This window comes from Panthera pardus, unplaced genomic scaffold, assembly GCF_024362965.1.
Source record: "Panthera pardus isolate Hobbes unplaced genomic scaffold, ASM2436296v1 HiC_scaffold_15, whole genome shotgun sequence".
Lineage (NCBI taxonomy): Eukaryota > Metazoa > Chordata > Mammalia > Carnivora > Felidae > Panthera > Panthera pardus.
In genome coordinates, this window is record NW_026526710.1 from 21,441,075 (window position 1) to 21,467,143 (window position 26,069).

A 26,069-nucleotide genomic window follows, 5' to 3' on the forward strand; every position below is an offset into this window, starting at 1 on the left:
GTTTTGATGGTTTCCTCTCTCACATTGAGGTCTTTCATCCATTTTGAGTTTATGTATGGCGTAAGAAACTGGTCCAGTTTCATTCTTCCGCACGGTGCTGTCCAGCTCTTCCAGCACCATTTGCTAAAGAACCTATCTTTTTTCCATTGGATACTCTTTCCTGCTTTGCCAAGGTTTAGTTGGCCATACATTTGTGGGTCCATTTCTGGATTCTCTATTCGGTTCCATTCGCCTTTGTGTCTCTTTTTGTGCCGATAGTATACTCTCTTGATGATTGCAGCTTTGTAGTAGAGGCTAAAGTCTGCGATTGTGACGCCTCCAGCTTTGGTTTTCTTTTTCAACATTACTTTGGCTATCTGGGATCTTTTGTGGTTCCATACAAATTTTAGGATTGTTTGTTCTAGCTCTGAGAAGAGTGCCAGTGCAATGTTGATTGGGATTGCATGGAATGTGTAGATTGCTTTGGGTCGTATCGACATTTTCATAATATTTCTTCTTCTAGTCCATGAGCATGGAATGTTTTTCCATTTCTTTGTGTCTTCTTCAATTTCTTTGATATTTTTCTATAGTTTTCAGGATACAAATCTCTTATATCTTTGGTTAGGTTGATTCCTAGGTATTTTATGGTTCTTGGTGTAATTGTAAATGAGCTCAGTTTCTTGATTTCTCTTTCTGTGGCTTCATTATTGGTATATAGAAGTGCAATCAATTTCTGTGTGTTGATTTTTGTATCCTGTGACTTTGCTGAATTCATGTATCAGTTCGAGCAGCTTTTTGGTGGAGTCTTTCAGGTATTCCATGTAGAGTATCATGTCATCTGCGAAAAGTGAAAGTTTAACTTCTTCTTTGCCAATTTGGATGAGTTTTATTTCATTTTGTTGGGATTGCTGAGGCTAGGACTTCCAACACTATGGTAAACAACACTGGTGAGAGTGGACATCCCTTTCATGTTCCTTATCTCCGGTGGGGGTGGGGCAGGAAGTTCTCTGTTTCTCCCCATTGAGGATGCTATTAGCAGCGAGCTTCTCATATATGGCTTTTATGATGTTAAGGTATGTTCCTTCTATCCCAACTTTCTTGAAGGTTTTTCTTAACAAAGGATGCCGTAGTTTGTCAAATGTTTTTTTCTGCATTTATTGACAGGATCATATGGATGATCGTATCCTTTCTTCTATTAATGTGATGTATCATTTTGATTGATTTGCGAATATTGAACCAGCCCTGTAGCCCAGGAATGAATCCCACTTGATCATGGTGAAGAGTTCTTTCATGCACTGCCGAATTGGATTTGCTAGTGTCTTGTTAAGAATTTTGGCATCCATGTACATCAGGAACATTGGCCTGTCATTCTCCTTTTTAGTGGGGTCTCTATCTGTTGGGGAATCAAGGGAATGCTAGTTTCACAGAGTGAGTCCGGAAGCTTTTCTTCCATTTCTTTGTTCAACAGATTGAAAAGTATAGGTATTAACTCTGCTTTCAATGTCTTGTAGAATTCCCCTGGGAAGACTTCTGGCCCAGGACTCCTATTTATTGGGAGATTTTTGATAACTGATTGGATTTCTTCGCTGGTTATGGGTCTGTTCAAATTTTCTATTTCTTCCCATTTGAGTTTGGGTAGTGTGTGGTTGTCTAGGTATTTGTCCATTTCTTCCAGGTTGTCCAGTTTGTTGGCATATAAATTTTCGTAGTATTCTCTAATAATTGAATTTCTGTGGTGTTGATTGTGATCTCTCCTCTTTCATTCATGATTTCATCTCTTTGGATTCTCTTTTCTTTCTGAGAAAGCTGGCTAGGGGGTTATCAAGTTTATTTCTTCGTTAAAAAAAAAAGCAGCTCTTAGATTCACTGATCTGTTCTACCCTTTTGTGTTTTGTGTTTTGTTTTTTGGGGTTTTTTTTTTGGATTCTATAGTGTTTATTTCTGCTCTAATCTTTATTATTTCTTCTAATGGCTGTAGGGTTTCTTTGCTCTTCTTCTTCTAGTTTCTTTAGGTGTGAGGTTCGATTTTGTATTTTGGATTGTTCTTATTTCTTGAGAAATGCCTGGATTGCAATGCGTTTTCCTTTTAGGGATGCCTTTGCTGCATCCCAAAGGGTTTGGACTGTCATGTTTTCATTTTCATTTGCCTCCATATTTTTTAAATTTCTCTTTTCATCGTCTGGTCGACCCATTCTTTCTCCAATAGGATGTTCTTTAACCTCCATGCGTTCAGAGGCTTTCCAAACTTTTTCTTTTGTTTGATTTCAAGTTTCATAGTGTTGTGATCTGAAAATATGCATGGTACGATCTCAGTTCTTTTATATTTATTGAGGGCTGTTTTGTGACCCGCTGTGTGACCTGTTTTGGAGAATGTTCCACGTGTACTCGAGAAGAATGTGTATTCTGCTGCTGTTGGATGAAAAGTTCTGAATAGATCTGTCAAATCCATCTGGTCCAGTGTATCCTTCAAAGCCTTTGTTTCTTTCTTGATTTTCTGCCTAGATGATCTGTCCATTGTTGTAAGGGAGTATTAAAGTCACCTACAATTTCCATATGATTATCAATAAGATTGCTTATGTTTGTGATTAATCAATTTATATATTTGTGGGGTCTCAAGTTGGGGCCACCAACATTTACAATTGTTAGCTCTTCTTGATGGATAGATCCCTCAACTATGACATATTGCCCTTCTTCATCTCTTGTTAGAGTCTGTAGTTTGAAATCTCATTTGTCTCATCTAAGTATGGCTACTCCAGCTTTCTTTTGATTTCCAGTCGCATAATACATGGTACTCCATTCCCTAACCTTCAATCTAATGGTGTCCTCATGTCTAAAATAAGTCTCTTGGGGCGCCTGGGTGGCTCAGTCGGTTAAGCGTCCGACTTCAGCTCAGGTCACGATCTCGCGGTCCGTGAGTTCGAGCCCCACGTCGGGCTCTGGGCTGATGGCTCAGAGCCTGGAGCCTGTTTCCGGTTCTGTGTCTCCCTCTCTCTCTGCCCCTCCCCCGTTCATGCTCTGTCTCTCTCTGTCTCAAAAATAAACATTTTAAAAAAATTAAAAAAAATAAATAAAATAAAATAAAATAAGTCTCTTGTAGACAGCATATAGATGGATTTTGTTGTTGTTGTTGTTGTTGTTGTTGTTGTTGTTTTAATCCATTCTGATACCCTGTGTGTTTTGATAGGGGCATTTAGTCCATTCACATTCAGAGTGATTATTTAAAGATATGGATTTAGTGTCATTGTGTTGTCTGTAGGTTTCATGCTTGTGGTGATGTTTCTGGTCCTTTGTAGACTTGGCAACATTCCATTCACGTAGTCTTCCTGCGGATCTCCTGCAGGGCTGGTTTAGTGGTCATGAGCCCTTTTAGTTTTTTTCTGGGAAAGCTTCTCTCTCCTATTCTGAATGACAGCCTTGCTGGAGAAAGGATTCTTAGCTGCATATTTTCCTATTCAGCACATGGACTTTCTCCTACCATCCCCTCCTGGCCTGCCAAGTTTCAGTGGACAGGTCTGCTACTACCCATATGTGTCTACCCTTGCATGTTAAGGCCCGTTTGTCCCTTGCTGCTTTCAGAATTCTCTCTTTCTCTTTGTAACTTGCCAGTTTTACTATGATATGCTGTGGAGAAGACCTATTCCTGTTGAATCTGAAGGGAGTTGTCTGTGCCTGCTGGATTTGGATGTCTGCTTCCTTCTCCAGATTAAGGAAGTTGTCACCTATAATTTGCTCAAGTAAACCTTCTGCCCTTTTCTCTCTCTCTTATGCTGGAACTTTGATGATATGGATATTATTACATTTCATTGAATCACTTAGTTTTCTAATACTCCCCTCATGGTCTAATATTTTCTTATCACCCTTTTTCTTGGCTTCATCATTTTCCATAATTTCATCCTCTATGTCACTTATTCTCCCCTCTGTTTCCTCCATCCTTGCCATTACTGCATCTAGTTTATTTTGCATCTTATTTCCAATATTTCTTAATTGTTGTGACTATTTCTTAGTTCCTTGATCCCTGCAGCAATAGATTCTCTGCTGTCTTCTATGCTTTTTTGTAAGCTCAGCTGTTAATCTTACAACTATTATTCTAAATTCTTGAACCAGTATATTTATTGTCTATATCTGTTTGGAGCAGTTCTCTAGCTGTCATTTCTTCCTGGAGTTTCTTTTGATGAGAATTCTTCCATTTCATCAGTGTTCAGTACTTTATGTGTTTTCCTACTTGTCATGTGTCCTGCACCTGAGAGCACTACTATTTTAAAAAGGGGTCATACACTGTCCAGGGCCTGGCCCTTCAACAGGTATTTTTGGAGTGTGTTTCATACTCTCTGTTGTTGTGACTCTGGTTGCTTTATTTCCCTACTCCTATTGGTGGGTTGGCCATTCCACTAGGTGTGCTTAGATTTCTTCATAATGTAACCTTGGAAAAGAATTTAAAGTGTGGGGGGAGGGCGGTGGTGATGGAAGATGTCTTATCCCATACAAAGGGAGAAATGACAGGGGCAAGGGAAAAGAGAAGAAGACAAAAAATTGACCAGGCAGAGAATCAGAGAAACTATACAACTTAATCCAAGGAGGGAAGAGAGAGAGAGACCGAGAGAGAGAGAGAGAGAGAGAGGAAAGTAAAGAAGAAGGAGATACAGAAGAGGTGCAGAAAATATAGATTAAAAATCTCCATGACCTGGCAAGTTGTCCCCCCGGGCCCCTGGAGATGTTTATGTCACTCTGTAGCCCGGATTCCTATATTTCCACATCTTCTTGCCTCACTGCTGTGTTTGAGGGATGCGGTAATTTCACGTCCCCCTACTTCTCTGTCATGTTGACTCACCCCCTCTTTAATGTAGTGTTAGATTTGATTTGTGGATGGTTTCTTCAGAAATTTTACTCCCATGTTTATGACAGAATTTTCTTTCTTATAGTATCTTTGTCTAGTTTTGGTTTCAGGTAATGCTAGCATTATAGAATGAGGGGAGAAATATTTCTCCCCTCCATTTTTGGGGGAGACTTTGTGTAGAATAGATGACATCTGTTCCTAAAATGTTGGTTGAATTTACCAGGGTAGCCACGTGGCCCTGGAATTGTTTTGTGTGGAAAGATCTTTAACTAAGACTTTAGTTTCTTTTATAGTTATAGAGTTAGTTAGCTAATCTATTCTTTTTTTTCCTTTATTCTATTTTTTATTTCATTTCATTTCATTTCATTTTACTTTATTTTATTTTTAAGCAATCTTTATACCCAACATGGGGCTTGAACTCACAATCTAGAGATCAAGAGTCACATGCTCTACCAACTGAGCCAGCCAGGTACCCCTTATTCTTGATTGAGCTTTGCTAATTTCTGTCTTCCACGGGATTTACCCACTGCATCTGAGTTGTCGAATTAATTATATAAAGTTCATAATATTACTTTGTTATTTTTTTAGTATCTGTGAATCTCTAGTAATGGTACATTACTAATTTCTCATATATTGTTAATATTTCCTTTGTTTCTCTTCATTTCAGGATCAGTCTTGGTAGAAATTTATCCCTTTTTTCACCTCCTGAAAGCATTTAGTTTCATCGGTTATTCTCTATCATTTTTCTGCTTTCTTTCATGTGATTTTGTCTTTGAGTTTTATTAGTTCCTTTTGTCTGCTTGGTTGGCTTTAATTTGTTTTCTTTTTCTAGTTTCTAAAGGTGGAACCAACAGACCTCTCTTCTTCCTCATCCTCTTCTTCTTCTTCCTCTTCTTCCTCTCCTTCTTCCTCCCCTCCTTCTTCATCCCCCTCCCATTCTTCTTCTTCTTCTTCTTCTTCTTCTTCTTCTTCTTCTTCTTCTTCTTCTTTCTTCTTCTTTCTTCTCCTTCTTCTTCCAGATGCTGTAGAAATCTACTGGAGTTATGTTACCAAAATTTTTCTCAATTGTGAAAAATTAAATTCAGTTCTTCAACCTTTAGAAAGAAAGAAGAAGAAAATCTCTTCACTAAAATACAGCATGAAAATCAGGTATCTGCTGGCCACATGGTGGCCATTTCACACAATTTTTAAGACAGGTAACTAAATACCAAGTTATTTCCTTTCAGGCCAGCCACAAACCTTTAAGGAATAGACCCTAGACATATATGTACATGACAGAGCAGGCTCCTGTTTGAGCCAGGCAGTTTTAGTATCATTGCCAGGGCTTAGCAATCTATGGCCCATGGACTGAATGTGGCTTGGCCTGTTTGTGTATGGCCCTGAGCCAAGAAAAGTTTTCAGACTTTTTAAAGGGTTGTAAACAAAGCAAAAACAAAGGACTATGTGACAAATGTAAATGGTCTACAAAGCCTAAAATATTTACAGTTTGGCCTTTTACAGAAAAAGCTTGCAGACCCTTCATTTATACCAATGTTGTACAGAATTCAGATGGTGCGATTCCACTTCTGAGATAATGTTCCTTTATTCCGACCCAGAATGTAGCAACATCCTACAAAGTTGATCCTCTGATGTCATGTGTTAGAATTCCTTTTCTCTTTTTTCTTCATCTTCACATCATTAAAGTTCATCCTTATCTCTCTTTCCATGAGTGTGGAGATTTTTCAGTTTTTCATATATTAAGGCAGCGATCGCTTTTGCATCTCTGGCATCTATTTGCTCTCCCCAAATGTTTCTCTTTGCTTTTGCGTAGGGATAACATTTAACAGTCGGATAGGCTCTGATGCCAGCTTTCTGGCATGTTTGAGCGTAAGCCTGACAGTCAACTTTTCTAGCTTTCACTTTTCCTTTCATCATCCTAGCCAAGAGCTCAAACTCGGGAGCAAAATTTTGGCAAGGTCCACACCAAGGAGCATAGAATTCAATCCCCCAGTGATTTTTCCCTTGCATAACTTTTTCATCGAAATTCTGAGGCATTAGATCTGTGGATGCTTGAGGTAGAAATCCTAGACACCAAGTCTCTCTTCTAACCATTGTAACTGTGATACTTAAAAGCTTTATTTGGTTTGGGGGGAAAAATCTTATCTCAGGGTATCCCTGAACATTTTCTTGGGCACAAAAAGAACAATACTGTTGGCAGTCTATACTGCCCACAGTAACTGTCCAGTTAGTGTCCGGGCCATTCTTTTCCATTCTGGCATTAGGCCTTGACATGGATGACACCATGGGGAGTAGAAGTCAACCATCCAGACTTCATCATGTTTTCTTTGTTTAACTAGTTCATTGGAAGTGGTGGGCGTCAGGGAGATCACTGAAGGAGTCCTAAGATCCTCTATGAATTCCAAGATCTGTTGTTCAGCAGAGTGATGTCTTTCATATTCATGAATCTTGGATTGGTTCAATGCCACTGTTGTTGGATCCGCCTGAATGCTTTATGTGTTACAGGGTCCCTCGTGAACCGTACAATCTAGTGTACCAAACGTAAGCTGACCACACAGATGCTTTGAGGCTTTTCGTAACTCTGGCAATAAAGCTCGACATGGTGGACAACATGGCACAAACAAATCAACAAGCCACGGTTCCTTGTCATCGGCAGGAAAAATTTGAGGTCCAGGCGTGGCAACATGAGAATTACTACTTTCTTTGGCAAAGGCCAGTATATCATATAGAATCTTCTTTCCGTGATGAATTTCATATTCTTTGCTTCCTTGTCCTTTAAATACTGCTAGACATGGCTGAAATACAGAGAGATTACTACAGATGTCTGGTGCAGAGGCACAGTCAGCCTTGCCAACTTGAATATGTTCACTTTGGAGTAGAGTTTTGAGTTTCTTCAACTCAGGATCATTTGAATTTTCATGTTTTCCAAAACTAAACAATAAGAGCCACCAATGACGAGCCAATCGACCCATTAGTGTATTTGCCGAAAGCAGTTCAAAATCTGGAAGATGATGCACGATTTCCAAATATATTTCTCTAGCATCCAATGAATTAAGGAACAAAACGCTGCTTTTCTCTCTGTTATTTAATGTGGCGCCAGGAGGAAAATAGGCAGTAATACTTGTCATAATACCAAACTTTTACACAGTTTGTCCTGGGTGGCACAGTCCATCCGTCCTACATTAACAACACTATCCAACATGCCGCTGAGCCTGAGTCGTGTCTATGAAGTTAAACAATCTCCTCCTTTGCAACAAAAAATGATCAGCCGGCCAACGCCAGCAGCAAAAGCAGTTTCTATGGAGTGAACAAAATTTCCTGTCCATAATTCCGTCACTGTGCTTCTAACACGCTGCATGGGTAAACTCACCAAACTTTCCTTTGATCTGTCACCGTGATATTTCACTGTGGCCATTCCAGACCTGAAAGGGAAGAGGCTGGGAGATCCGTTGACTCCTTTCATTCGGGAAAGCAGTCTATCATCACCACAGTTAACAGCACCAATTCGAAGTAATCCATCTACTTCTGTAGCACAGTCTCTCCATGTGGGAGCGAATTCATGGCAGTGTGAACATCCTGGGGAGTAAAAGTTCACAAACCACAGTTCTCCAGAATTAACAGCAGCATCCAGTTCTCTTCTATCCAATGTTCTGCTTTCAGGATCATCGTCATAAATACCAAAGTCATAACAACCATAATCCCAGCTTTCATACGGGCCATTTTCTGCATTATCTGCAAGTCCCTTTTCTCCATATTTGTCATACTTTTCCCACAGATCTTCATCTTTGAGTACCTCATATGCTCTATTTATTTTTGAAAAATCACTCCGTACTTTAGGGTTATTCATTTGTTTGTTTGGTTGATTTATTTATTTATTTATTATTTTTTTAATGTTTATTTACTTTTGAGAGAGGCAGAGACGGAATGCAAGTGGGTTGGGGCAGAGAGAGACGGAGACACAGAATCCAAAGCAGGCCCCTGGCTCCAAGGCATCAGCACAGAGCAGGACGCGGGGATCCAACCCACAACCTGTGAGATCATGACCCGAGTGAGCAGGAGGTGGACGCTCTGATTGAGCCACCCAGGCGCCCCGGGTTATTTGTGTTTTTTTTTTTTCTTTTTTTAATCAGGATGTAGCTTCAATGCCAATTTCATGAAAGCTTGTCTTATTTCTCTACTGCTTGCAGTGCTGGATACTCCAAGTAAACTGTAAAAATCCCGATCTGTGCCCACTAAAATGTCCATATACACTATTAGGAACCAGAATGACCCTTTTCAGATCTCGGAGGTAGTCATTTTTGTTGAACCAGACTCCCATTCTTTCTCTTATACAAGTTCTGATGGAAGTGAACATTCAGATATACAGCTGGTTCCAGCTGAGAGAATATGCAGGTTTGAGAACTTGTGTTTACGTTACCCCAAGAGCGAATCAAGCATCATGAAATTTTCTCCCAAAGTGTCAATCTGTGTAGGGTCAGTAATCTGCACTTCCTCAGATCACAAAAGATATCAAAATACTTTGAGAAATCTAACCTTCTTAACATTCTGTTTCTCCTTTCTTCCTTTAATCCTAAATGTCGAAGTCTTCTCCTTGCCTGCAAATGGTCTCTGGCTCATTTCTAACTCCTTGTCATGCAACCAGAACATACCTTTGTAAAGTATAGCGGTGGAGAGTAACAAGTATTCAGACTAAAATAAACAACCCCAGGAAAACAGAGAACATCTTGTCCAATACCACCATGGGACAAGTGGTTCTCCTAGGGGTCCTTCGCAGCGTGGGCGTGGGCGTGGTGGACTTGATCTGCGCCAAGCCTCAGGGCCAGGTGGAAACTGCCGGTAAACGCAATAGGAAGGATTTCTGGCTGCCATCAGCCCCGAATAGGATGTGGGGAGAGGGGAAGGACGGGGACATCCCATGAAAGAGACTATTAAGTGCTGCTGGTTGTGCGAAGTCTCTGGCAGGACTAGGGTGAAAAGAGCCTGAGTAACTGAGGCTTAAGTGAGAGAAACTGTGGCAAGAAGCTGGGAAACGAGGCCGGCTGGAAGAAGGGTGATGATGTAGGTAATCAGAAAAAGATGGGAGCTAGAACACAAAACCCATGGCAGGGGTGGAGAGGAAGGGAGGGGAGACAGGTGCACAGACATTGGGCTCTCCCTTCCAGAAGGGCCCATGCCTCTGCCACTGTCGCCGCCTGGGCTCCAGCAGAAGGGGGGAGGGTGGCGGGGGCGGGCGTTGGCGCTGGCGGGGTGGTGGGGGTGGGGAGTGGTGGGGGGGGTGGCGGGGCCTGGTGGAGTGGGGGGCGGGGGGGTCCGTCCCCTGCCCACCTCAGGGTAGGGTGGTCGCCTCCTGCAGCTACTCTCCCACCTTCAATTCCGGGCAGGTGGCGCACCCCGCCCCCACCAGGCTGAAAGCCAGCTCTGTGGGCAGGTGAACAAAGTTCTAGCTCTCCAGCTGCCACAGGGGCAGGGTGGGGAGGGGCGCCTGGGAAGCAGCGGAGGAGCCACAAAGGCAGCAAGGAGCATCGCACTTCCCTCTTCTTTTTTAATGTATACATTCAGTGCCATCAGTCTTCATGTGAGTGCTACTAAAGCAGGACTCTACAAATTCTACTGTGGTTTCATTCTCATTCAGTTCAGAATCCTTTCTAATTTTGTTCTCTTTTCATTACTTCTTTGACCCAGGGGATATTTCGATGTGTTGTGTAGTTTGCAAATAGTTGAGTATTTTCCAGAGATATTTTTGTTCTTGATTTCTGATTTGATTGCTTTGTGGTCAGGGGACACACTTTTATGACTTCAGGCCTCTTCTTCCTTTTATTAAGATTTATTTTATGACCCAGAGTATAGTCTCTTTTGGTAAGTGTTCCATGGATCCTTGGGAAGAATAGTGGTGGTCAAGTCTACTGTGTCCTTGCTGATGTTGTGCCTATTGAAACATCAGACTATAATTGTGAATTGGCCTATTTCGCTTTTCAGTTCTATCAATTTTTGCTCCAGGTACTTTGAAGCTATTAACAGAGCCATGAACATTTAAGATTGCTATTCATTGACCCTTTTATGATTATACAATGACCTGTTGTTTATTGCTGGTAATAATTTTTTGTTTTGAAACTGTTTTGTCTGGTATTCATATAGCCACTCTAGCTCAGCCTTCTTTGGTCAAGTGTTAGTGTGCTATGTCATATTTCTGCCTTTTGAACAAATTTCTGTCTTGACATTTTAAGTGCATTTTGTATAGGTAGCATATAGCTGAGTCTTCCTTTTTTATCCATTCTGACACTCTGCGTCTTAGTTGAGGCTTTTAGACCGTTTTCATTTGCTGTGATTATTGATATAGTTGATTTGAATCTGTCATCATGCTGTTTGATTTGCATTTGTTTGATTTGAATCTGTCATCATGCTGTTTGAATGCATTTGCATTTGTCCTATCTGCTCCTTGTTCCTGTTCTCTTCTTTTTCCGCTTTCTTTTAATCGAGTCATTTTTATGATTCAGTTTTATCCATTTCTTATTTATTTATTTATTCACTTATTCACTTATTCACTTATTTATTTAGGTTTCCTAGCTAGAACTTTTCAGTTTTGCTATTGTGGTGGTTGGTTTAGGTTTTATAGTCTGTGGGTTAAACAACACAGTCTAGCTTCCATTAATGTTATACCACATCGTATATAGTTTAGGAAAATTACAAGAGTTGACTTCCATTTCTTCTTTCCTAGACAGATCCTTCCTGGGTCGGTGGGATTATCGTTTTCATGAGGTTTAGGAATATTTGGGCCATTTTTTTTCCCTGTCCCTTTCCCCTGCCTCTTTGGGCAATTGTGTATTTCCCCCTTGAAGTTTTCTCCCAGGTTTCCAATGTTAAACTTCAGTCTTTTGTTTTGTGATGTCTAACATGTGTTTATTCCTGTCCATCGTATTGTTCATGTCTAACATAATTTACATCTCTGTAAGTGCTATTTGGTTTTTAAAACAGTAGCTTCTATGCCTCTAGTTATCTTTTCATGCTTTGTTTGGAGATATAGTTAGGTTACTTACAAACAGATGGATCCTTTAGTGTTGCTATTACGAATTATTGGATGAATCCAGAGAGGTGATCAGCCTAAAGCAAATTATGAGTTTTTCTATCCTAGCTAATGTGAATAGATACTGTCTCTAGTGCTGTGGGAGCACCAGGCAGCGTTTCCTCTATCTTTTCAGATTTTTTTCCCTTGATGACTTCCTTCCATGTATGCATTGGTTGTTACTCTGCTGAGTAGCCAAAGGGGACCCTCTGCAGATGTCCAGGGTTCTTTCTGTGTTCTGCTTTCTCCTCTCCTGGATGCTGACCTGTCATCTCTATGTGCCTTGAATTCACCAGACTCTCAGTTTCGTCACCTCGACTCAAGGAGTCTGGTGGAGTCTATTTAAATCATTTATGTCTCCTGGGTCGTAGCCCGAAAACTCTCTCAAGGCAGTGAGCTTGGGCATGTGTTAGGCTAACGTGTTTTGTTTTCAGGGATCATTGTCCTTCATTGTCTGAAGTTCTGTGTCTTGAAAATCATGTTAAAATTGTAATTTGTCTGTTTTGGTTTTGCCTGCTTCAGGTAGGAAGATCAATCAGTACGTGTTACTCCATGTCGGCCAGAAGCAGGTTACAGTGGAACTTCGGCACATGCTCTAGACTGTCGAGAGTGCTTGTCTTCCTCCTTTGCTTAATTGGCTCCTGCTCATCCTTCATTCCTCAGTATAGTTACCTCTTCTTCAGGGAAATCTATCTTTCTTGGGCCCAATCTGGATCAAGTTATGATCACAAAACTCTGTTTTCTAATAGGAACTATCTGAATTTAGACTTATCATTTGAGTTGTCTTTCTCCTTCACTAAACTTTAAGCTAATCGAGAACCAGGGGTCTTCTCTAGTGTATCTGTAGAGCTGACTATAATGTCTTCCATTGAAGGTATATATTTATTCAACGTGTGGATGAGTGAATTGAAGATGCACCGTCCTGTATATGCAAGAAGTACTCATATATTTTATTTCTGTTTCTGTTTCTCCTCTGATGCAGATTCTGCTGGCTTCTTAAATATCCAAAATATACTTGTTTCCAATGAAAGATTAAAGAAACGTAACAAAAATCACTGTAAACTACTTACCGGAAAAATTAAAAAAATGGAAAAAACGGTTAGTGCACTACAAAACGAGCTACGAGAAGCCAAAGACGTGATATCACGGTTAGAGCATCAAAAAGTGGAATGGGAACATGAAGTATGCAGTTTGAGGTATAGCATGTCGGTTTTAAAGAAATATTTGAACTCTTTACTTTTGTACGACAGATGTGTAGGGGCAGTTTTGTAACTGCAAACTTAACCTTAAAGGATTTTCCAGGAAAGAAGCCTTCTTTAGTGTTGTGAAGTGTGAGATTCTTGGAAATAACACAGCACGTTCTTAACAGTGAATACTTCTAATAATTTAATGTCTATTCCAAATCACAATTTTAATGGCCATGGAAAAGTCCACCATAGTCCAAGAAACATCATTATTTAACCGATTGAATTCTGCTTGTTTTTCATCTTTCTGTATTTTAATTAGTGCTGTCAAGAATGTCTTTTATAGACAGATACCATATGGTTTCACTCTTATGTGGATCCTGAGAAACATAACAGAAACCCATGGGGGAGGGGAAGGAAAAAAAAAAAAAAAAGAGGTTAGAGTGGGAGAGAGCCAAAGCATAAGAGACTGTTAAAAACTGAGAACAAACTGAGGGTTGATGGGGGGTGGGAGGGAGGGCAGGGTGGGAGGGAGGGCAGGGTGGGTGATGGGTATTGAGGAGGGCACCTTTTGGGATGAGCACTGGGTGTTATATGGAAACCAATTTGACAGTAAATTTCATATATTAAAAAATAAAAAAAAATAAAAAAAAAAAAAAGAATGTCTTTTATATAAATCTGTTTCTGCATTTCTGGTTACTTGGAATAAATTCTTCAATGTAATATAATTTGGTTAAAGTATAAAAATTTTAAAAAAGGTCTTTGATCCATATTTTTAAATTGTTCTCAGGAAACCTTATATTAATTTCTGTACCTACCAACAGAGTATAAAGTGGTCATTTTTCTCAAGACAGTAAAATTCCCGAAAATTGATTCCATTTGATTCTTAACATGCAGGGGTTAAAAGGTAAAGTGGGGGTGCCTGGGTGGCTCAGTTGGTTAAGCATCTGGCTTCGGCTCAGGTGATGATCTCGTGAGTTTGAGCCCAGCTTTGGGTGGGCTCAAGCCCTGCTTGGGGTGAGCACGAGCCCCACTTCGGGTGAGCCCCTCTTCTCTCTCTCTCTCTCTCTGTCTCTCCCTCGCTCTCTGCCCCTCGTGGGATTCTGTCTCTCTTTCTCTCTCTCTGCCCTCGTTCACTTGTGTCATCTCTCCCTCAAGAAAAAATTTAAACAAAGGAAAATGGGGGTGCCTGGGTGGCTCAGTCATTCAAGCGTCTGACTTTGGCTCAGGTCATGATCTCAGGGTTCGTGAGTTCGAGCCCCGCATTGAGCTCTCTGCTGTCAGTGCAGAGCCCGCTTTGGATTTTCTGTCTCCCTCTCTCTCTCTCTCTCTCTGCCCCTCCTTTGTTTGCATGGGCTCTCCCTTTCTCTCTCAAAAATGAATAAACATTTTTAAAAAAAGTAATACGGAAAGTGATTACTGATAAGTTTTTCCAACATGTCTGTCATAGGTAGATAAAATTAATTCAAAAGTGTATGCTGAAAGCTCATATTACTCTCTATTGTTTACTTAATTGATATGTATCCTGTGTTGTTCTAGAAGGGATTTTTAAGTGATTCATAAAGTAGGTAATCATCAACAAGGTAAGTTGCAAGTGTTGGGAAGAAGAAACAAAATGTATAGGGCAACAGATATTAGACTTGCTAGCCTAGACTTGGATGACAGTCATCTGCATGTGTATGTTGTGTAAACAACATCTGCAGATGCTCTCTTACACTGCACATCATTTTTGGAGGTACCTATAATGTTTTGTCAAGTGGAAATTGTATTTCCAGTGAATTGATAAACTTGTTTATAAACAGCAACTTCTCTTTTTAATGAGTAACTGAATTATCTGTCCTGTGGAGGAATAATTATACCTGTGGGAAAAGGGGTAATTTTCAACTCTCACTTTCTTGAATAATTTCAAACTTCTTTCCTACAACATCTACCAGAGTTATTACTGACTAAAAGTAACTAAGTTGCATAATGCTTTGTCCTTGCTTCTTTTCAATGGTATATATGTTTTGGAAGAGATTGAAGTGACAAATTAAAAACATGAGCCCTAGAAAGGAAAAAAAAAAAACTTGAGAACATAGAAATTTCATTTGGACAGTAAGCCAACATATGTGGAACCAGATCATAAGAGGAACTTTTTATTTCTATCAAAACAAATTTTAAAATAAGCACATTTAATTGCAGATTTACTTTAAAACAAGAGGAAGAAAAAAGAAGAAATGCTGATATGTTGTATGAAAAAATTAGGGAGAAGTTAAGAAGAATAGAAGACCAATATAAGGAAGAAGTTGAAGCAAAACAAGAATTTGAACTCACTCTTAGAACACTAAACATGGAATTGAAGGCCGCAAAAGATAATTTGAATCAGGTAAATTAGTTTTTGATAAAAAATTGTATATTTCCATCAATATTATATAGTGTATTATACGTATATTTTATGGTATCCCTTTGATTCAATATATATTATTTAGGTTTAAAATAAATTAAAACATGAGATCATGTTCCTTGGAACATTTGTCTAAAGCTTTCCTCTTCAGCTTTTGACTTTTTTTTTAACGGTATGAGACCAAAATCGTGATGAAATGTATCTCCAGGTTGTAGAAAAGCGCAGTGACAGTGGCAACTTTCTCCAGATCAGAAGGCCAGAGTATTACAAGATGGAAGTCTAAACAATCACTTTTACAAGCAAAAGGTGCTAGAAATGGCTCATAAGAAAACGAATTCTGAAATATCTTCTTTAGTCATTTTGAAGTACATGTGTGTATGTATTTGTATACATTCTATTTTTTAATTATTATTACTTTTTCTCCATGTATGTATATATAAATTTTAAAAACCCAACACTGTACATCATGGAAACTACAGAGGGTTTTAAGAGCACATATATTTTTGGGGAGGGGCATGGGGGACGGTGGCATTTTTGTTTCATCGGATAAAATAATATTCTTGATTAAATGCATTTGTCTGCAACAACTAGTGACATTCATAATGTCCTCACCCAAAGGAGAGGCTTTTATTACTTTCTGTAGGAATCGATGAGCTTTCCCTAATCTCAAAACTATTGCTACTAGCAACATGTGTTTTGGTTTTGAACAGTTACTTCACTGCCTTGATATATTAATAGATCAGTTGAACACTTCCCCTAATGGACAGGAGGACGAGTATAGCCAGTTCCCAGATCATATTGTCGGTATCAAGTCTCCTACTTTTGAGAAAAGTAACAGTTTGCTTCAAGTAGCATCCTCTTTCATTACAAGGAACTTTTGAAAACAATGGTATGCTACAGTATACACTTGATGACAATTTATTGATAGGTATTTTATTCCTAATAAAATAGTGGAGTGTCTCTCCCCTCTTTTATATTTATTACTATTTTCAACATGAAGAGGAAATACAAGGTATTGCAGCAGTAAATAATTTCATGATTTTCTAAGAGATGTATAAATTTCACCTTATTTCCTGTCAGCAGTTTGAAATCCAAGACTTCTTTCATATTTGTGTATTTACACTAGAGAAGTAGCAGTGGTTGGTGCAAGAGCACTAGTTGTGGAGTGAGAAGACCTGGGGAGAGTCCTGCAGCTCACCGTTTTAATCTCTCCATTCTAGAATTGTGATAACCAAATGAGTTCTTTGATATATGGAGAAGTGTTTATATTATAATACATTGCCTAGATTTGTCAGTTATCAATAGATCTATTCTTATAACTGACTATAGAAATGTTAGCAAAGTAGATATCTATGAAATATTCTCAGGAAGAAAAGAATTTTAGGAAATGTAATCTGTCCAAGTAGATGCAGAGCTAACGATTTTACTGTGGGGTAGCTGTGTTTTTGATATCTACTGTAAACTCAATTTTTAAGTGTAGTCAGAGTTATTAATCTTTTATTTCAGGCCTTCTGGTTTGTTGTAAATCAGAGAAAGGCTTTTCCAATTCTGAGATTCTGAAAACTTCTCACGAATTCTTTTTTACTTTTATGCCTTCATTATCTTCAGTTAAAGTTCTGAACTTTTGGGAACTTATGCTTGTATAAAATTTGGGATTTGGAGCCAACTGCATTTTTTTCCAGTTGGATATTCACTTACTATAATCTTTCTTTCTTCCTTCCTTCCTTCCTTCCTTCCTTCCTTCCTTCCTTCCTTCCTATGATTCTTTTTTCATTAGAGAGAGAGAGAGAACGCAAGCAGAAGAGGGGCAGGGAGAGGGAGAGCGAGAATCCTGAGCAGGCTCCTGACTGTCAGCACAGAGCCTGACGTGGGGCTTGAACCCACAGAATGTGAGATCATTCCCTGAGCCAAAATCAAGAGTCAGACACTTAACCAACTGAGCCACCCTGGCACCTCCTGTAACCTTTTCATTGTTTAAACATAGATTATGCTTTAATTTCAAAGAAAAGCATGATAATGTCATTTTATTGAATGTGATCTGAAAATGTCCTTTGTTTTACTTAGCTTTCTGATAGTCGTGAGAAAATACAAGATCTGTTGCATAAAAACTACATGTTGCAGGATGAAATCGCCATGCTAAGACTGGAAAGAGACACCATAAAAAATCAGAACCAGAGAAAGGAAAGGAAATATTGTGAAGACATTGAAAGTGTAAAGGAAAAGAATGACAACCTTCAAAAGACCATAAAACAGAATGAGGAAACATTATCAAAAACAATATTCCGATATAGTGGACAGCTTAATGTTCTGACTGCTGAGATTACGATGCTAAAGTCTAAACTGGAGAATGAAAAACAAAACAAAGAGAGCCTGGAAGCAGAAGTTGAATCATACCGTGCTAGACTGGCTACTGCTGTACACGATCATGATCAGAGTCAGACATCAAGAAGAGACCTAGAACTTGCTTTCCAGAGAGCAAGAGATGAATGGTTTCACTTACAGGACAAGATGAATTTTGATGTGTCTAAACTACAAGATAACAATGAAGTTCTTTCTCGGCAACTTTCTCAAGATGAAAGTAAATTCAATGCCCTGGAAATTGAGCTCCATCACATAAAAGATGCTCTCCGAGAAAAGACTTTACTTTTAGAATGTGTACAAAGGGACCTAAGCCAAACACAATGCCAGAAGATGGAAATTGAACACACGTATCAGAACGAACAAAGTAAAGTGAATAACTACATTGCAAAGCAGGAATCCTTCGAGGAAAGGTTATCTCAACTACAAAGTGAAAATATGTTGCTTAGACAGCAACTAGATGATGCTCACAACGAAGCTGACAGTAAAGAAAAGCTAGGGATTAATATCCAAGACCCGTTTCAGAATATCCAAAAAAACCTTAAAGCTAAACGTGGAGAACAAGGTCTTATGCTGGGAGAAAGAAATAAAGAGTTAATCGATGAATGTAAACACTTAAAAGAAAGAATGTATAAGTATAAAAATGAGAAAGCAAAATTAAAAGTAAGTATCCAGAAAGATAAAAATTTTTCAGATTTCCAGAAAGAAAACTCAGGTAATATTTGATTATGGCTGACTTGTGAATCTAGTTGAATATTAAAAAAAAAGACTATAAATCAACAAAAAGCATAACTCGTATGCAGCAAATAAAAATTAGACCTGAGAGGTGTTTTGATTTGAGTACAGATACTATGTCACCTATGAAACTTTAAGAGGTTAAGTTATACACTGTTACTAGTCTTACACTGCTATAATAATATATTTTTTAAGTTTCTTTTGAGAGAGAGTCGGAGAGAGAACATGAGCTGGGGAGGGGCAGAGAGAGAGAATGCCAAGGAGGCTCTGCACTGCCAGCGTGGAGCCCGACACAGGACTCTCAAAGTCAGGAGCTGTGAGATTCATGACCTGAGCTGAAATCAAGAGTTGCTTGCTTAATCGAGAAAGCCACCCAGGCACCCCTACAATAATAATTGTAATCTTTGCCACCACATTTTATTACTGTGGTGAGCTGGTAAATGAAAATGCTGAAAGGTAAAATGAGTATTTTGAAACTTAGATTCAATTAATTGAGTTAACTGGACAGTCACTTCAGATTTCCCAGATGAAATGAAGTGTAGGTGCTCTTTCTGGTAGTACTTTTCCTTTGGTAGCTTTTTATACATTTTAAGTTGGTATGATTTTATTTTTATTCACATAAATTTCAATTTTCAGTCTCAAATCATGTGTTCCTACAACCTCCTAATTGTTTAAAGGTATCTACTTTTCACTAAATCATAATTTGGGACAACTGTGGTGAGTGTCAGGAAAGCCATGTTTGAGTAATCTTCCCACTGCTGTTTATAAGTTATTTTAAATATTTTTACAAATAATTTGCTCATTTCGAAGCTCAGTAACTGTCATGTGGGCATAAGTTTGTCCAGTACAAAGAGAATTGTATCTCTCTGTGATTTATTAATTTGGCATTGGATCTCCATTTTCAGACCAAGGAGGGGTTGCAGGATTCTTGCTTAGCAGGAATGGAGTGAGTAGGGGAGAGAGCTGTAGGAGCTGAGGTCAGGGGAGGGGGGTGGAAGCAGGGGCCATTGGAATGACTTTACTTTGGTTCCGAGATAGGAGTCTATTAGAAGGATAAGAGCAGAGGATTGGATATGTGAGGAACTCTGATGGTAACTTAAGCCTGCCATAAAAAAAAGAGAGAAAACCTTTCATAATAGAGAATTTACGACTGCTGTGCCCACTATGTCCCCATTTCTTTTTGAGACTTCCATAGGTTATGAAGCTTTGCAAATTCACCAGTGGAGAATGGATAGTGAGGCTGAATTCATTATCTAAGTGACATCATCCTGACTAGGCAGGAAGATAACACTTTTTGTTCTTTAACTGAATTCAGTGAACAGGAAAGTGTATGTGTTGCTAAAATAAGGTGAATTGGGGCGCCTGGGTGGCTTGGTCGGCTAGGCGTCCGACTTCGGCTCAGGTCATGATTTCACGGTCCGTGATTTCGAGCCCCGCGTCGGGCTCTGTGCTGACGGCTCAGAGCCTGGAGCCTGTTTCAGATTCTGTGTCTTCCTCTCTCTCTTCCCCTCTCCTGTTCATGCTCTGTCTCTCTCTGTCTCAAGAATAAATAAACGTTAAAAAAATTAAAAAAAAAATAAAAGAAGGTGAACTGATGTATGTGGTGATATTTCTCAAAGTACGCATGTTAGAGTTGTCTATTATTAACATAATTTAATAATAAGATGATTTAGAAAATCAGTAACAGAAATGTCTTATTAGGTAGTTGTGAGACAACTTCAACAAGGACTGGCTGATACTCTGAAGAAACAGTCTATGTCGGAGGCTTCCCCCGAGGTTACGTCACATCTTCGTCTGGAAGATGAGACACGGGATCTCAAGAAGAAATTAGGTCGAATCAGAAGTCAGATATGTAGTAAATGTAACCTGTCAACAGTTAACTTATAGCTGGTTAAATAATATAAGGTGTTTTAGAATACTAATTTCCATGGACCGCTTTCTTTTGTATTTTCATTATAATTAATTTATTATGATTTTAGTATCTTTCCAATACATTTATTTCGTAAACTCTGACTTTCATTCTACTATTTGCGTTATACGTTTTTTTCTTATCATACTTGGGAAAGTTGAGGCTTTTGTATCCTTCCTCACAGAAATTGAGAGACTTTTTTCTTTCTTTCCTTAATGTAAAACTTTTTTTACAGTTGATTTATTTATTTTGAGAGAGAAAGAGCGAGAGAGAGTGTGTGCGTGCATGTTAACAGGGGAGGGGCAGAGAGAGGAGAGAGAGAGAGAATCCCAAGCAGGCTCCATGCTGTCAGTGTAGAGCCAAGGTGGGGCTCAGTCTCATGAACCGTGAGATCATGACCTGAGCTGAAAGCAAGAATTGGACGCTTAACTGACGTAGCCACCCAGATGTCCCAAGAGATTTTGTCCCCTGCTAAACAATGTTTTTTAATGATATCTCTATAACCATGATGAGGCAAGCTGGATAAAATCAGAAGAAAATGTTTAATGGAATGTTTCAGATAATTGTCTTAGTTCTCATCTTCACTTTCGGGAAGAATCTGTATTGATTTCAGGATGACTTGTACAGAAAGATCACTTAACAAACCACTTGAACTTAGGCATTTCCTTCATTTTCTTTGCCTTTTAGACATGTTGTCAAAGCACGGAAATATTCAGATCATGTATAGTATGTACGCCCAAAAGCGAGAATTAAGGACATTATCTGTGTCCTGCCATTGGGTTTTTTTAAAGCCTTTTTGAGGTCCAATACACATCCCATAAAAGTCACCCATTTGACACGCACAGTTCACTGTCTCTGTGTACGCTCGTGCAACCATCACTGCCATCAAGTAGAATGCTTTCCTCACCCTGAAAGGAAACCCTTACCCGTTGCCCCCAGCCTCAGGCAACCACCAGTCTACTACTTGGCCTCTCACTGGAGTTGCCTCTTGTGAATATTTCATATAAATGGAGTCACACAACGTGTGGTCCCTTGGGACTAGCTAGCTTCACTTAATGTTTTCCGGGTTCATCTGTGTTGGTTACAGCTTATATCAGTGCTTCATTTCTTTTTATTGTCAGACAGTACTCCATTGTGGGCTAAGGCCCTTGTCCATTCATCAGTTGATGGACCTTTGGGTTGTGTCCACTTTTTGCCTGTTAATACTGCTGCTTATGAACATTCACGTAGTTCTTGTGTGGACACCTGTTTTTAATGTCTCTGTCATCAGATTTTATCCTCCGAGTTAACTGAGTTGATTTCACCATCTCTCTGCCGTTTACTCATGCTGTCTTTTTAGTTTCTGTTCCTCTTGCCTAAACCTATGTTATTCAGACTTGTCTCACAGTCTCCTTTCCTATGAACTTTCTCTGACTGTTCTAACTCCCATTAGCCTTAACTCTCTTGACACTTGTCATCTAGCCTGCGCAGAACAATTTAGTCCTTTATTCGATGTTGTTTTTATTTTTTTATGACAGGTAATTTCGTCTTCCTAAGTATAAATTGAAGGGATAATAATATTTGATACGTGTGGTACTTATCCTTGTATAAATTGAAAATATTTTAACTTAACAGTTTTTCCGATAAAATTAAGTACTTTGTACCGTATCAATAAATTCTTCTTGGAAACATTGGTATAACAAAGCTTTTATTCTAAATGTATGCTAAGAAATGAAATACAAAATTGAGGGGTGCCTGGCTGTCTCCAGTCCTATCAGAGTCTGCCTTTGGCTCAGGTCATGATCTCCACGTTCTTGAGACTGAGCCCTGCATCGGACTCTCTGCTGTCAGCAGAGCCTGCGTTGGATCCATTGTGTCCCTCACGTTCTGCGTCACTCAGACTCGTGCTCTCTATCAAAAAATAAATGTTAAAAAAATGTGTGTATATCTACACACACACACACACACACACTTATATAAGTAAAATTATTAATAAAAGCACTTAATCAAATAGAGGAGAAATGTTCAATCAAATGTTTGGGTTTTTTTTTCCCTCTCACTATGAGAAAGCTCTCTAAATTTGTCTTTCTTCCTTACACAGCCAGAACTGGGATTTACAGATTTATAACACTTTACCAACTGCAAAGATCTGGGTACAGCTTTTCTGATATGCTTTTACCACAAAGCCTTAATGTCTTCATCAGAGTACATGTTAAAGCAGCCTAACGTAAACAGTATATACGGACATGAAATGATTGAGGAACTTTAGTTTAGCAAGACTCGATTATTTCCATGTCAGTGGCTTTCCCTTGCCTCTGATGGTCATGTAAAGGATCTACTACTCAGTCAAGGAGGTGCTATTTGTACCTTGGTCTGTGAGCATTGTCCACTGAATGGTATAGAGAGGAAGTAAGTTAAAAGGATTATAAATGGAAAAAGCACTGTTGGCTAGTGGCATTGGCGAAAGTTGTGTGAAGTACTGAAGAGAGATTCTGGGCCTCATGCTCCCCATTTGCTGCCACTCGCGGGGGAATGAAGAATAACTTCAGTATAATTTGTATAGGGGAACACTTGTGTTGGCAGGCCACCTGCCTAAACTATCACACTGTATTGGAACGCAAAATACAGCATCAGTAATCATGCTAAATGCAGACACTTAGAGCTGACTATGTGCCACGTACCCTTCTAAGTTGTTCATCTGTTATTTCCTAATTTAATATTCCCAACATCCCACTGGGGTAGATACTATTAGTATTTATTTTGAGATCACTTTTTTAAGGGCCTTTGTTTTGAGAGAGAGAAAGAGAGAGAGAGATTGTGGGGAAGGGCATGTAGGGAGAGAGAGAAAAAGGGAGAGAGAGAAAGAGAGAGAGGGAGAGAGAATCCCAAGCAGGCTCCTCGCTGTCCATGCAGAGCTCAATGTGGGGCTCAATTACATGACCCTGAGATCATGTCCTGAGCTGACATCAAAAGCCAGACACTGAACCGACTGAGCCACTCAGGTGTCCCAGTAGGTGCTATTACTACCTTCATTTTACAGATGCAGAGACTGAGACATGGGAGTTTTAGGTAGTGTGCTCAAGGTCATACAGCTTATAACGAGCAGAACTGGGAATTCAGACCCAGGCATTCTGGCCCCTACTAGGATATTGCTTCTCAAATTCTTCCATGAAACATCTTGTTGTCACTGAAGGCAGCATGTTCAGTTTTATAATCATGAGAATAGCAACGTCAACACCTATGTGAATATATAAAACCATAGTTGATGTGGTGCTTGGGATATGAAAATAGAAATGTTTACCATAAGGTAAATTCCTATATTTCCTCCATTTGACCAATAGATACATTTGTACATTTATCTGATCATATATAATTTAAAAACGTTAACAATGTTATGTTTTGTAGGAGAGTAAGGTTAGTAAACTATTCTGTAAGAGTATTGAAACATTTCGTTTTGTCGGCCATAGTCTCTGTGTAGCAGTTCAACTCTCCTGTTATGACCTCAGAGTAGCCATCAATCAGCATGTAGAGGAGAGTGTGGCTGGCTCCAAAAAGATTTTAGTTACAGGGGCACTTGGGCGGCTTAGTTGTTTGAGCGTCCTGACTCTTAATTTCCACTCGGGTCATGATCCCAAACCCCACATCATGAGACCGGTCATGAGACCGGTCATGAGACCGAGCCCCACATCAGGCTTCACCCTGAGCTTGCAGCCTGCTTACCATTTTCTCTGTCTCTCCCTCTGCCTCTCTTCCCCACTTCTGCATGCTCTCTCTCTGTCTCTCTCTCAAGTCAAGTCAAGTCAAAAAAAAAAAAAAACGTTTAGTTACAGAAACAGGTGATGGTGTTCTACTAGATTTTCAGAAGTTAAAATTATTTTTTTCTTTATTTTAGTTGCAAGAAGCACAGGAACGACATGCAGAGGCCGTAAGATATGCTGAGGAGATGAAAGATCATATGCAAAAGTATAATTTAAACCTCACAGAAAATAACTTGTTTACTTATAAAGCAGATAAGCAGTGTAGTATGGGAAATGTATTACTTATGCCAGTATATCATTGTTCAGCTGGATACAAATTCCAGCTTTGAGCTATTTTGAAATGCAGAATTGTGGCATCTCATCTCTCAATGTTGCACCTTGTCCACAAAACACAATGAGAAAAATGGCACAATTCCCAAATCTTCCTCTTGACACCATTTTAAGAATTTATGTAATACCCTCATTTGTTCAGAAATTATACGGTGTTGTTTTAAATTTATGTGTGAGCATAATTATCTCAAGATCTGCATTTTAGGCTACAGGTGAAAAATGCCAGGCAAGAAGAAACCATCAAACATCAAGCGGCCCAAATTCAAGATCTTGAGAGCAACGTGATAAAGACAAGTTTGGTAAGTCGATCTCTTAATGTCTATCCTACTGAAAAGGAATCCTTATTTCACTAGTGGTACATAAGAATGTTTTGGATCATATGAAAAATCTCACAGATCAAAACAGTAGGTTCATATTGTTCCTACTTGCTACTAGTGATGTAATTCTTCTATATAGATGAAGTTGATTGAATTCATAAAGTAATGATGTTTATAGTGAGATTTTCATAAAAAAACATTGTGAGAGTCTAAAAAAACCAACATTTTGTATATACCATAGTGAGCATTTGGTTTAGTCCACCTTTGGCTACTGTTAATAATGCTGCTGTGAACGTTGGCATACAGATGTGCGAGTCCCTGGTAATATTTCTCTGCGTGTTTCAAACGTCCCCAATCTTTGAGTGATCATTTCATCTTGAATTCTGACTTCCTCTTGTAATCTCATCCCTTCAGTGAGAGTTTGAGTTGGGTTATTTTAATGATGATTTGTTGTAATTTGTAATTACAAATTTGCGATTTATTCTCTTCATCAACAATGACTAGAGGTCATTACGCAAACGTCCTTCTCAAAGGAATGGACTTTTCTCCTTGTTGGATTTTGTAAAGGAAAAGAAATGCCAGTGAAAAACTAGAAATGGCTGCTCAGTCAGGGCCTTACCTAGAAACATAGGGCTCCTACCATTGCAAGTTCAGAAGCTCTTTTTTTTTTTCCATTCACTTGAGTTGATCAGCCTTTCAGAGATTTCACAATTCAATCTCAGAAAAGACTAATGTGCCATTCAGGATTCTAATTTATCGATATGTAGTGAAACCCCAAATGTTTTCCAAGCAGAACAGTTAATGTCATCCCACTCTCACCCTCCTTTGTAGGACTCACATTGTAAATCCTAAGTGGGAGCAATGAGGTAGATACACTGACCAACTCGTTTCTGTCAGTCACAAAAGCTATATAATATACATGCAAGTTTCATTGGACAGCTATACCCGTCAGGGGAACTAGAACATTCTGTTGACTGGTCCTTTTTGTGGCTGAAGAGACATTGAAAATTATTTTCTTTTCTAGACCTCTTATCAATGAGTCACATTGTATTAGGGAACTTCTCATGCGAGTAACATGACACTCTGTTGATCAGTCTTCTATGAATGAGAGTGCCAGGCGTCGTCCTGCTGCTGTGTCCTAAAGAAATCTTTAAGGTCTCTAAAACTAAAATTTGTAAGAATATCCGATACTGATGAAGCTTAGTAAAGAATAATGAGGGATTTTCTGTAGATGCCTATAGAAAGG

At 39.1% G+C, this 26,069-nt stretch overlaps 1 protein-coding gene and 1 pseudogene across 1 annotated transcript in view; one reads left to right on the forward strand and one right to left on the reverse strand.

The window, feature by feature from the left end:
* Positions 1-26,069, forward strand: part of LOC109261428 (ankyrin repeat domain-containing protein 26-like) — a 112,214-nt gene that overhangs the window by 61,417 nt on the left and 24,728 nt on the right. Inside the window, exons 14-17 of the mRNA XM_053902241.1 lie at positions 12,853-13,066; positions 15,236-15,419; positions 17,502-18,458; positions 20,232-20,373. Coding sequence (XP_053758216.1) covers positions 12,853-13,066; positions 15,236-15,419; positions 17,502-18,458; positions 20,232-20,373 — 1,497 coding nt within the window. The remainder of the gene's footprint in view (positions 1-12,852; positions 13,067-15,235; positions 15,420-17,501; positions 18,459-20,231; positions 20,374-26,069) is intronic.
* On the reverse strand, positions 6,065-9,128 carry LOC109261188 (dnaJ homolog subfamily C member 10-like; annotated as a pseudogene).